The sequence below is a fragment of the Paroedura picta genome, chromosome 1 (genome assembly GCF_049243985.1).
Source record: "Paroedura picta isolate Pp20150507F chromosome 1, Ppicta_v3.0, whole genome shotgun sequence".
Lineage (NCBI taxonomy): Eukaryota > Metazoa > Chordata > Lepidosauria > Squamata > Gekkonidae > Paroedura > Paroedura picta.
The window spans coordinates 173,678,126-173,691,603 of NC_135369.1; the positions used below are offsets into that span (position 1 = coordinate 173,678,126).

The 13,478-nt window shown below is 46.4% G+C and overlaps 1 protein-coding gene across 3 annotated transcripts in view; it reads left to right on the plus strand.

Annotated features, from left to right (window-relative positions):
* The first annotated feature begins 658 nt into the window (after positions 1 to 658).
* The window catches only part of FOXO1 (forkhead box O1), a 456,870-nt gene continuing 444,050 nt past the window's right edge, over positions 659 to 13,478 (plus strand). For all 3 annotated transcript variants that reach the window (XR_013226892.1, XR_013226891.1, XM_077312601.1), the window contains exon 1: positions 659 to 1,526. Coding sequence is in view for 1 of the 3 variants with exons in the window: in XM_077312601.1 (XP_077168716.1) it covers positions 945 to 1,526 (582 nt within the window). In the remaining 2 variants the exon portion in view is untranslated. The remainder of the gene's footprint in view (positions 1,527 to 13,478) is intronic.

Genomic DNA, 13,478 nt, shown 5'->3' on the forward strand with positions numbered 1-13,478 from the left:
GGTGCCCCTGGCCTAAGGTGACCAGATTTTAACATTGGTAAAGCTGGACACCATGGGGGGGGGGTGGTTCTTGATTAAAAATTTGGTCTATATGGAGCAATAGAAATTTTCATAAGAACGCATAGAACGCAAAAAATAGTATTGTAATATATATATTTTAATTTTTTAAATTTCAACTTAAGTACAATTCGCCATGTGCCCCCAGATGTCCCTCCAAAAGTGGGACAATCTGATCACCTTACCCTGGCCTCAAAACTTTTCAGACACCCCCATGTAAGCGCTTGACACGGATGCCTCTTTCAGGCGCGGTCCTGAGGCGCGCTCCGCCCTTCCCCACCCACCAAAGTCCACAGGCGGACAACAGGCGTGACTCCACTCAGGACCCCACTATCCTCCCCGGCACTCCACGGCCCGGCCTCTTTCCACACGTGCCCTGCCACACACGCGTGTCTCTGTCTCCGTGTCCTCCTCCCGCCCAGGCCGCGGCGAGAGGAGGCCGGGCGGGCGGGAAACGCCGCCTGGGCCCGTCCCCGCGGGCGCCGCCAGCCCTTCTGCCGGCTTCTCTCGCGGCCCTGAGGCCCGGGCGGGGGAGCGCCGAGGCGGAGCGCCTTCTCCTCCCCGCAAGTCGCAAGCTCCGCCCGGCCGGGGCGCCTCCGGGGGCGTTTCGGGGCGGCCATTGGGCCGCTCGGCCCGGCGCGTCCCTCAGCCTGAGGCGAAGGGGCGGCCCCGGGGGCGGCCGCAGCCGCTGCGCAGGTCCCGCCGCGCCAGGAGAGCTGTGGTGCGAGCGCCTGCTGGGCAGGCCGGCAGTGAGGGACGGAGCGCGAGCAGAGCGGGCGGCTGCCTCCCGCCTCCAAGCCTGCCTGCCTCCCGCCTGCCTGGGCTCTCGCCTCGCTTCCCCGACCCGGACGGCCTGCCGGGCCTCCCCTGCCCTGCCCTGCCCCGCCATGGCCGAAGCGCCTCAGCTCGTGGAGACCGACCCCGACTTCCAGCCGCTGGCCCGGCCGCGCTCTTGCACTTGGCCGCTGCCCCGGCCGGAGCTCGCGCCGTCCAGCCCGGGCCAGACGCCGACGCCCACCCCGGCCAGGGCCGCCTCGCCGTCCCGTTGCGGGCGGGTCGCGGCCCTGTGCGCCTCTGCCTCGCCCGGCGGGGACCTCCTCAGTTTGCTGGAAGGCGGCGAGGGCTTCGAGGCGGGCGGCGGTGGTGGAGGCGCCGGGGCGGCCGGGGAGTTGGGCGCTGCGGGCGGCTGCCCCTGCGGCGACTTCCCGTGCCTCCAGCACCCTCCGCAGCAGCAGCAGCAGCAGCAGCAGGCGTCGGGCTCGGCCTTGGCCTCGGTGTCCGGGCCCCGCAAGAGCAGCTCGTCCCGCCGCAACGCCTGGGGCAACTTGTCCTACGCGGACCTCATCACCAAGGCCATCGAGAGCGCCCCGGAGAAGCGGCTCACCCTCTCCCAGATCTACGAGTGGATGGTCAAGAACGTGCCCTACTTCAAGGACAAGGGGGACAGCAACAGCTCCGCGGGATGGAAGGTCAGCAAAGGGGGGGTCTCTTTTTTTTGGGGGGGGGGTTAGTCAAAGAAATATTGAAAACTGTTATGATGTTATGAAGTCTAGCTTTTTCTGTAAACCGCCCTGAGCCCTCGGGGAGGCTGGTATATAAATATAATAATAAATAATAAAATTCTCCCAGGAAAATGGGATGCAAGGTGGGTCACAACAGAATCAGTGCCATGCAGGGGAACCCTCCCCCCCTCTAAAATAGTCCTGATTCGTTACTTAAACTCTAGGTAATAAAGTTTGCTTTAGTATGTCTCTCACTCTCTTTCATACACGCACAGAAGTCTGTGTGTTGTTTTTGTTCCAGAATCAATGCAACATAGGGGAACCCTTCCCCCCCCCCACCCGTAAAATAACCTGTAAGAGTTACTTAAACTTTAGGTAACAAAGTTTGGTTTAGTATCTCTTACACATGCATAGGCACGTTGTCTTTGATCCAAAAAATTAGGACCCTATGGCGGGTAACAACAAAATCAGTGCAATATGTGGGAACCCTTCTCCCCCCCCCCCTAAAATAGCCTGCAATCCTCACTTTAACTTTAGGTAACAAAGTTTGCTTTAGTATGTCACACACACAAACACACACACACTTTGTCCTGGAAAATCAGGACCCAGGGTTGGTAGCAACAAAATCAATGCATTGTAGGAGATCAGTGCAATATGTGGGAACCCTTCTCCCCCCCCCCCAAAATAGACTGCAATCCTCACTTTAACTTTAGGTAACAAAGTTTGCTTTAGTGTGTCACACACACAAACACACACACACTTTGTCCTGGAAAATCAGGACCCAGGGTTGGTAGCAACAAAATCAATGCATTGTAGGAGAACCCCCCCCTCCCTTTAAAATAGCTCGCAATAGTGTACATAAACTTTAGGTGACATCGTTTGCTTTAGCATGCCCCAGAAAACAAAAAGGACTTCTTTTTGTCCCAGAAAACTCAGACCCAAGGCATGTAGCAACAACTAAACTAATGCATCTTTTTTTTTAAGTAGCTGGCAATATTATATATTTAAATAAAGTTTAAATGGCAAAGTATGCTCTGGTGTGTAGCAAAAAAAAAAAAAACTGGAATGGCAATAATTCTGTCTTGTGCCTGTTTTGGCAAAGCAAGGACAGTACAGAGCAGAGTAAAATGGAAATGGAGGAATACTGGCAAATCATCATATATAGGGTAAAAAAGGGCAGGGAGTAATTGCTGCCTCTATCTGGCCCCATTGCATTACTTTCCCACTTGCATTCTGACCCTGCGGCATGCGGGTTGTGCGTCCAGGGTTATGTGAGGCTTGTTCTCTTGTGTTTGCATTTTTGGCCTGTGGGGCTCAGAACCGAGGTGCGGTGTCACAGGTGAAGGTTTAGAAGTTCAAGCAAGGGGAATTATTCAGTCTCCAGAGAGTTTTGGGTGTCTTCCTGTCTTTGTTGCAGTTGCTGAGGCTGGACGTGTGTGTATCTCGGTAGGCAGCTGGCTACAAGTAGGAGTTGTGTCACTTCCTCTGGCGGGTCTGAGAGGCCTTTCAGAGTGCAAGAGAATCAGCCCAGCTTAAGGCATTGAGATGGGAAGCCTCTTTCTGAGTTCAAGACCAGGTAGTTGCATGCTTTGTGAGGCTTGTGGTGGTGATGTTGAACTGAGTCTGTCATAGGTTACCTCTGACGCTGGTGTGTGCTGTGTTGCTCTCATGCGACCTAGTTCCGGAACGGCTCCCGTGTTCTTTGCCAGTAAGTCAGGAGGAAAAAGCACAAATTTTTCCAACAGCATTCTGTTGTAGGTTGCTGCCACTACGCAAACTAATTTAAGAGACAGCCTGTTTATTTGCATTGGATTATAAGAATTGTGTGCTTTCTTGCTCGACTACGTACAGTTGTCATGCACCTGTTTTCTGATATTATAACTGCATACAAATGCCCCTCCTGTCTTGCAAAGTAGCTGTTTTGGGTTACTTGAACTTCATTTTTCGTTATGGTAGGTGTGAAATATAGAACTGTGCATGATAATCAGTTTTAGGGCTTGATTGCTTTTGCTGGATTGTAAACTAATCCTAGGCATCAAAGGTAGTATGGGAGCCAGTACGCAGTGGGTGTGGAGGACTGGTTTTGACTGGGGTAGTAATTGTCGATATTTCTGACATTTACTGGGGAGTAATGGCTTATATTTCTGACATTTACTGTCAATTGGGGAAGACTAAATTACTAACCTCGCAAGGAAAATTGTACCATTTAGAAACAGCCTTTTAGTGATATGGTCTGATTCTTCTTTATTATACACAATAGTTCTTCAACTGTTAAACTTTATGCTAAGGCCTGATTAAATCCTGCTAATGCATGCAGTGCCCTGGGATCCCCTTGTTTTCACTCTGGGGTAAGAGGGATATTGGATGAGTTGCATCCTCAGCAGAAGGATTTGGCATAAAGCTGTGTTTAAAAAGAGAAGATGGGGCTTCGGCCCTACTACCATTGTTCCTTTGTAAGCGGTCGTTTCTTAATACAGGAAGCCCCACTCAGCAATTTGGTGCTGCACAGGGTCATGTACTGCCCATGGTCCGTGTTCAGCCTGGAGAAGATGAGGTTGAGAGGGGCCACTATTGCTCTCTTTAAGTATCTGAAAGGTTGTCACTTGGAGGAGGGCAGGGGCTACACATAAAATAGTACCAGCTAGATATCAGGAAAATTTAACCAAGTAGTTCAGCAGTGGAATCAGCTTCCTAAGGAGGTGATGAGCTCTCTCTCTCACTGGCAGTCTTCAAGCAGCAACTGGACAGATATTTAACATGGATGCTTTAGGCTGATCCTGCATTGAGCAGGAGGCTGGGCTAGATGGCCTGTGTGGCTCCTTCCAACTCTGTGATTTTAAGATTACAGCAGTTATATTCTGCTCAGGATATGAACTGCGCTGCTCAGGAGGGGGGAATTAGAGAGAACATGGCCTACCACCCACCCATTTTATCAAAGCAAACAAAACAAAAAACTAGTTGCTGGCCAGGGTGCTGTTTATCTGGGTATCAGTGATGGATCTGTTGTAATAGCCAGACTAAACATGATAATAAAGCCCTGTGGCTGGAATTCTGGGTGTATGTTTTAGCCCAGGGGTAGTCAAACTGCGGCCCTCCAGATGTCCATGGACTACAATTCCCATGAGCCCCTGCCAGCATTCGCTGGCAGGGGCTCATGAGAATTGTAGTCCATGGACATCTGGAGGGCCGCAGTTTGACTACCCCTGTTTTAGCCCTGCTCTGTGACTTCTGCTGAGATGAAATTGATTGGGTCTGCTCTGGTTTGTCGTCTTTCCCCTTCCCATGTAGCAATCCACTGGGCATTTTCAGTTGAGAAAATGGTACTAGAAGATGATTAAATCCCAAATCCCTCCCTTCCACATTGTTGTGACCTCAATTTATTTCTGAAATTGCTTTTAGGACCAAATGACATCATGAAAATCCTAGCGTTACGTGCTTTGGCCTTGGTTGCATATTTAACAATGTTGGCTAAGCAAACAAAGAAGGGAAATTTCCAGATTCAGAAATTTTAAATTTGTTTCCATTCAGCTTAAATTAAACAGCCTGACTGCGGTTCATGTAATTCATGTAAACTGGCTGGCCTGCAATTCCGGCCTCTGAATTTAGCAAACACCATGTCAAAGGTTTTTTTCAGTTTCATAGGGCTGTATCCTACCCCTCCCTTTGCTGAATCTGTATAATTGTAAATTGAAACGTGTAAGTAAAACTGGACTAACAGTACTCCACAGCAATATTCTGTGTACAGATGGGAAATTAAAATAGGAAGTGCTAATTGGTGTTCATTAGCTTTCACAAGTGCAAAAACCCTTGTTAAACCTTGGGTGATTTTCACTCTCAGAGCCTTGGACAAATGGTGGTTATCATACTTACTAACTTAGAAATTATGACCCGTGAATTGTATCATCAATTCATCAAACATCTGCAGTTTTTGAGAGTTTGATATAAACTCGTTTTATTGTAGGCTGAAAGTTTTAGGAGTCTGACAGCACAAACCTGCACAGTATCAGACTGAAACTTCTGAAGTGACAAACCAATCCTTCAGATATTGCTCATTCCTCTTAATTTTTATAATAGCCCGCTGTGGTGAAATACCGGGGGAAGAACAAGCCCCTCTCCGGTGCACCTGAATGCACTTGTAGCTGGACACTTGTAGCTGAACTGAGTATGGGAGTACTCATGAGTTCTACTCTGAAATGTGCAGAGAACTTCAACAGAGTACAAATTTCTTTTTTAAAAAATCAGAATTCTGTGCAGCCCTAGCAGCCTGAAACCATGGCTGAGTTTGACTGCATGTGTTATGATCCTACAACAGGCAGATTCTGTTTTGGTTTTCTACCTGGTTATTTGATGCCTTTCTAATGCAATTGACTAATGCAGTGTGAATTATGAGTGTGAAATTGTCTGGGAAGGTATCGTAACCACGTCATCTGTTGCTAGCAGATAGAGCATATTCAGTTGTTGGCCTGATTCTGCTCAGATATTTTCTTTAATACTGCCTGTTCTAAGGCAGGTGCATTGATAAATCATCTTTACAGTATATGTCGTGTAACGTGTCTGTCTAAGATTTTTATACCATCCTCCCATGTGGCTCAGGGGTATTACATAGATTCAAATGGGTAGCCGTGTAGTTCTGAAGTAGCACAGTAAAATCAGAGTCCAGTAGCACCTTTAAAACCAACAAAGATTTATTCAAGGCATGAGCTTTCGAGTGCAAGCATAGGACATCAAAACATGTATCATTGTCATAACATAACACATCATAACAGTTCCAGCAGTGGTTCTAAGATTAAAAGAATTACAGCAGGTTCAATTGGACAATACTTTAACAGGAACAACAACTTTAACAGAACCCCTGGGGAGGTCAGGTTGGTTCAGGTCATGGGGGGGTGACTGGGGGGGGAAGGACAAGTGGGTGTTGATGGGTCGGTCAGCCTCAAGCAAATGACTGTGTGAAATTATTTTTAAAGTTCATATGTTACGTTTGCCTTTGCTTGTACATTGGTTACCCGAGATTCCGGTACCTTTTTCGGTCAATTTTTCAATCTGCTCATCAAATTGAGAGGGAGAATGGGGCAAGAAGATCCCTGTCTTAATGGGGAACATCTGTATGACACTGGTTTCTTCTGCCGAGCATGATTTCTTTCAGTTCTGGTGGCTTTTACTTTTAATGTGGAGAAAAAAACATCTTTTTTTTCCAGATCAGAGCAGACTCACTGTGGGGATGGAACAGAGCCAAGCTCTCCTTTTAAAATGGCATGTGGCATTTCACCCCCCCCCCAAAGTCCTTTAAAGGTTCTCCCCCTTCCCATTCAAGCATCTGTAATGACACAGCACGGTTTACTATAGGTAGGGGGCAGGACCTCAGCATAATGACCATCCTGCCTCCCCCTTTGTGCATACATAATGAGAAGAAATTAGAGGGTAGGTGGATGGATCCTCACATTTAATGCAAGCTTAGAAAAAAACAACGGTAGGGTTTGTTGAGGGGGAAAAAACAGGGTCCAGGGAGCATCATGGCTTGCTCATGATACCTGAATATGACCATTGAGATTTGTGGCACTTTAAATGCTTACAGACTTATGTGAACAAGCTTTTGTCAGATAGATTTCTCCATGAAGTCATTCCGGTCCATGAAAACTGGTACTGCAATAAATTTGATGCTTAATTGCAGCAAGATGTCCTTGTCTGCATTGAGATGTCTCAACAAACTCGAGCAAAGATGGACGAGGTGGCTCAAGCAGAGTCATCTGAAGCTCAACCCTTCAAAGATGAAAGTCCTATGGCTGGGCAGGAAGGGTCCAAGCAAGGAAGCACGATTGCCCAATCTGGATGGGGTACAATTATCTATGACTCAACCAGGAACCTGGGCATGATCCTGGACACCTCCCTCTCCATGGAGACACAGATCACAGGAGTAGCACGACTTGCATTTTATCACCTACACTAAGCCAAAATACTAGTGCCCTACTTGGCCCTGGAACACTTAGCCACAGTGATCCATGAGACGGTCACCTCTAGACCGGACTTCTGCAACTTGCTCTATGCAGGTATATCCTTAACTTTGATCTAACTGGTTCACAAAGCATCTACCTCAATCTTGTGTTTAATGTGAGCAACCTGTATGAAACCAGCCCGTGTCTTTAAATTGCCATACCAATTTTGGGTCATTGTATTAAACATATGAAACTCAAATACTTTGGCCACCTCATGAGAAGGAAGGACTCCCTGGAGAAGAGCCTAATGCTGGGAGCGATCGAGGGCAAAAGAAGAAGGGGACGACAGAGAATGAGGTGGCTGGATGGAGTCACTGAAGCAGTCAGTGCAAACTTAAATGGACTCCGGGGAATGATAGAGGACAGGAAGGCCTGGAGGATCATTGTCCATGGGGTCGCGATGGGTCGGACATGACTTCACACCTAACAACAACAACTAAACGTAGTCCTAGAGGCAATCTTTCACTTTAGTGTACATTTTTTGGGAAGAAATGAAAGAATTTTGGCCTTGGAATGCCACACGGTCAGCCTGCCTTGTTATCTCTGAGGCGCCCTAATGTTAGTTTCTTCAGCCAGACATCTGATAGCAGTAACCTTCATCAAGAATAGTTTTAGTCGGATGGGGAAAAGCTGGATTGTCCTAGTAGTGCTCAGAGAAGAACCTCTGGAGATGGGATTTGGATTTGGATCAGTTTTTTTGGCTGCATAGTAGTACTAGTCACATTGCACATTCTGACTAAGCGGAACCTGGGTATAAAGTTTTTCACAATTGCTTCTTGCACCCTGGGTGTATTTATATGAATTCTGGTCAAGGAAATCATAATTGTCTAGATTTGTTTACTCTGCCCCCCTCTTCCCTCCTCCCCCTATGAGATTGCTGGAAGTGGGAATGGATTGATTGTTTGAACTGGGTTTTTTCGCCATGTCTTTTCTTGATTTGTGTTTTCTTGATTTGTGGATCTCTGTGTTTTATGTCTGGGGTTTTAAGGGGAGTTTTATTGGGGATTTTATTCAGACTATTGTAACCCGCCACAAGCCACTTGGGAGTGGCGGGTAATAAACTGAAATAATAATGATAAAGAATTAGGCAGGATTTATAACTGGTTCCCTAAACAGAGTATTGGCATATAAATACGAGTTTGAGCTGATTTAAGATTTGGGATAGGTTGAGGAGAAGTTGTACAATAAGAGCACCGTTGTTAAAGTTCTATTCTGCAGGACCCTGACATTTTGCCGTAAGGAAGCAAATCTTCTGTCTAGGTTATTGCCACTATAACAGCTCCTTCAGCACTTTTGAGAAAATATAACTCTTATGTGGGGGAAATGTGATTTTTGTTACTCTTATTTTTAGATTGTAAATTGTAAATATCCCTCTGCAGGCTCTTCCAGTGCCAAGTTAAGGCAAACTCCAATATTACTGTTTCCCTCTCAAGGGAGGAAAGGGGGAGAGATGATGCCCATGGGGCAGGTGAAGCATAGCCCACTTATCATTATATTGCAAGCGGTTCGAGCTGGGACTACAAGAGAGTGATTTAGAGCAGCCGTGTAATGATCCTCAAATTGCAGCTTGGGGTTGACACAATTCCAGAGGGGAGCAGATGTTAATAATGGTCTATAACAGCCCTCTCCCACCATGGTGCCTTTGTTGCCTGCTCAGTCTTTATTAGGGAAAGACATTGCAAATGTAGGTAGTCTTTGCAGTACCAATCAGTAGACACATGTTCCAGCTAGAAAGCAGAAACATTACACAACAGAGTATTTCAGGGGAACTCATTTGGCTATGAATCCGTGTGTTCACTGTACAGTTCTAAGTGGAGTTAGCACCCTTCTAAGACCATTGTAGGGCATTAGAAGGGTGTAACTCTGCTTATTAATCAGCTGAAGAGATGCGAGTTCCTGGAGTGGGAGAAAGGCATTGCTAAAATATTCAAATAAATCTTCACAGGGGAGTGCGGCCAAAGAAATCCTATATGGGCTTCATGTGGCAGGAAAGATAATCTAGTTAAATTGCCGCCTCTGTTACCTTCTCCCCTGCCAGCTCAATTTAATTGTATTTGCTTGTGGCTCATATTCAAATCAGAATGAAAGCATGTTACTCTGGTTTCTCTGAGCAGAAAGCTTGGTGGAGGGTATGTGGCTGGTGACTCTCATTGGGGTGGGATTCCCATGCTTCGGCATTTAGCGTGAGGCTAGTGCTTTAGACAAAGTTCTGGTTTAGTTTTGGGGTTTATGTGCCCCAAGACCAAAAATCGAAGTGAAATCTTTAAAATACCGACAGTGAATTGCTGAGCTCTGAATAAGCTGCCGTACAAAGGAAATTCTCTAGGGTGTGGTCTACTGAGTCAAAACCCACAGATATGTGGTGTCAAACATACAGAGTCTTCTGCGAGTCAAGTGCTTGATACATCCAGAGTCTGTTGCTCACGCTTGCAAGTAAACAAGTAGAGTCTTATGTCCCTTAAGCAAGGTGGAATATCTGCAGTTTTATCCAAAGGATTAGGATAAGCGATGCTCCAGTAGAAATCCAGCTTATTTTCTACATATACAAGGCAAAAGCATTGAAAAGTTAACTTGTAGAGTTTCATTGTGCGCTTCCACGATGTACAGAACGCTAGCATTCCCTCTTTTGTGATGTTTATTTCTTCACTCACATATTCCTTTTGTCCTTTTAATCTAATATTGTGTGTTTAACCCTCTTCGATATCTTTATGACTATCTTACATGATTTTACATTTTTTCCTGTCAAGAGGTATCTTCTTGCTTTAGTTACGGTGAAGGTTATTTTTAAAAATTTATGTATTTGTATGGGTTAAAGGGTTAGACCTGGAAGACCCAGTTTCAAATCCCCCCTTGACCCTGAAGTTTGGTTCAATTGACTATTTTGTGTGGCTGACTTCAATTCTGCCTGTGACACGGCCTGAAAGCTATTAACACTGCAGCTATTCAAACTGTGCAGAGGCAGGTATCTGAACCACATCCTCATGAGCACCCACACACAGGACCTCTAGATAAAAGGGATATGATAATATATCCTGAATAAAATTTCAACTCCTTATGAAACTATCTCCAAAAAACACTGCAATGTCTATGGAAAAACTATCGGAGCTGTCCCAGTTCTGCAGGCCTGCAAGAAGAAACTCTTCCACCAAGTATTTGGTTGGGGTCAGTGATCCCAAATCATCAAATGGGCCTCCCCCAGACAATCCTCCCCACAGAATGTCCTCCGATAGGCTGCATTGGAACCTATCATGTGAATGTATGTTGCACACTGCACTGAGGGTGGTACATAAATTAAATAAATTTTTGGGACGAAGTCTAAGGGGCCAGGTTTGGAGAAGGGAGGAACTCAGCCGCGTATAATGCTGTAGAATCCAACTCCTCCAGGGGAAATTATCTTTGTCACCAGTAGATTCCAGGAGATCTCCAGCCACCACCTGGAGGCTGGCAACCCTAGCACTGAGTGGAGAAATCCCCCCTCCACATGCCCACATTTTGCTCATGAATACGCAACTCATCTGCTCTAATGTAGCCTGAGTTTAATGTTGCAATGTCTTGTATCCACTGAACCCTCATCTAACCACCACCGTTTGTGAAAATCAGCCATGTGCTGATAAAAATCTTGCAAGTCATTTGTCAGAGGGTATTTTCCACCCATGTTCCATTGGTCACATTTTCCCCTCCCTATCTCTGGCTTCTATAATTATGCTAATTTGCTTTTCTGTTCCAGCCCCCTAACATGCCTGTCTGGGTAATTTCACAGTGCTGTTTCTCATGATTGTGGCTGTAATACTACACTGGTTTTTTTTTTCCTGGCTAAAAAGAGCCAAGATAGGTGCTTGGGAAATTGCGAAGGTGTGGGAGGGAGAAGCAAATGCAGCTGGGACCTTGGCTGCATTCCTAGGGCAGTTGCTGAGCGCTTCTGATGAGCAGTAACTTGCACAGTTGCTAAAATGGTGTTCTTGTTGAAGAAGGGCAAATGTTCTCCCTTCAGCTTGCACCACCAAGGAAATCAGGGCCAAGCTAGTTGAGCTGTTGGCATGGGACCAATTCATATTAAGGAAAGAGTTTAGCCCCTTTTGCCCTTCACTGAGCTCCTGCTCCAAATTGGGCACTGGCATCTATGCAGAGAACTTCATTGAGATGGGGGTTGGATTAGATCAGGGGTAGTCAACCTGTGGTCCTCCAGATGTTCATGGACTACAATTCCCATGAACCCCTGCCAGCAGGGGCTCGTGGGAATTGTGGTCCATGAACATCTGGAAGACCACAGGTTGACTACCCCTGGACTAGATGACCCATGAAGTCCCTTCCAATTCTATGATTCTATGAGAGATCTGCATCTCCTCTAGCCTTGGTCCTTGAATCGTGTGACACTTTCTGCACAGAACCTGCTTTTCTTGCCCTTTCGTTTCCTGGACTTCACTTCCTGCATCCAGACACATCTCTGTGTTCTTGTGTGGTTACCACATTCACTAGACGAACCTCAGTAGCCTGTGTGATGACAAGGGATGTAATTAATACGAGATAATTTGCAAGCCATGTTTTATTTATTTTAATTTGATGTGCATACCGCCCCTGTCGAGCTGGCCGACTGTTAAATTGTTATTTGCAAGTATGCGATTTCTCGACAGAGAATATTAAAAATATTGTTATCTGTGAGGATGAAGCCGAACAATTCATGCAGGCCACCCAGCAGTCTCTGGAGAGCTCAGAGTGAAAAAGCATAGGATGTACCTCTAATACAGAAAGAGTAGATAACCAAATATAACAAATGCAAACAAAATCAAATTAATATGCTGCGAAGGTATAGCTCTAGTGTAGCTTCAGTTACAGAATATACATGTTGGCGTTATGTATTCGGGTTAAGTATTCCACTGTCTTGACCAATGTGAAAGGATCTATCCCATGGCATTTGTTGTTGCTAGTGCAAAGTCGTGTCCGACCCATTGCGACCCCATGGACCATGATCCTCCAGGCCTTGTCCTCTACCATTGCCAAAGTCCATTTAAGCTCGGACCGATTGCTTCAGTGTCTCCATCCAGCCACCTCATTCTATGGGCCATTCCGCACCAGGATCTATGTGGCAAATTGGTTGCGGGACAAAAAAACGCCATTTTAAATAGTGGAATTCGTCGTTATGCATACCTGGCTTTGTAGTGGAATCCAGTTGCGTTTCTATCGTTTCCCACAGGTTTCCGGTCTCTGCAAAAATTGCTAGCCAGGAAGCGATATTGCCGAGCTCGTCCCGCCCCTGGCCATCAAGCAGCCAATGGGTGGCCGTTATCATGATCCCAAAAAGCCCCTTTTCCTTTAAGGAAGTTAAAAAAAAAAACATGTTGCCATGAATCTGCGTTGATTCGTTGCAACGGGGAGACCCATCTAGGTAGCAGGTGGTGTTTGAGCTGTCGTTTCATCGTTGCCATGCTCCCCTCAAGTGAAAAAAAAAATACCCCCCCCCCCCGGCACGGGCACAATTTTCGGCCGAAAATACAGTAAAAAATAAAGGGAAAATAAACCAGCAAACGGGGCTGTGTGTTGTTTTGTGTTTAGTGACTTAAAACAGCTCTGCAGCCAGGGAAGCCTTGCTGGGTAAACGAAGGCTCGCCGGTGCGTTTATCTCCGCTCGCTCGGAGAAAAAAAAAATGGCGATCACTTCGGCGGAAGATCAGAGGAGAGAACAAGGGGGCGGGACTTTGCAGAAACCGCAACAATGGTAACGCACAGAACTTTTTCGCTAGCGTTGCTGATTGGTTGCAAGAGTGTAGCACTTTCCGGAGGGTGAATCCACTTTTTGGGATTTCCCTGAAAGCGCTTCAACGAAGCGCTTTTTGCGGATCGGTTTCAGGAGTGTTGCAGATTGTCAACGACGTTGTCCATAATGCAAAACTGTAGCGATTTCAATTTGTAACCATTGTGCTATTTTGGA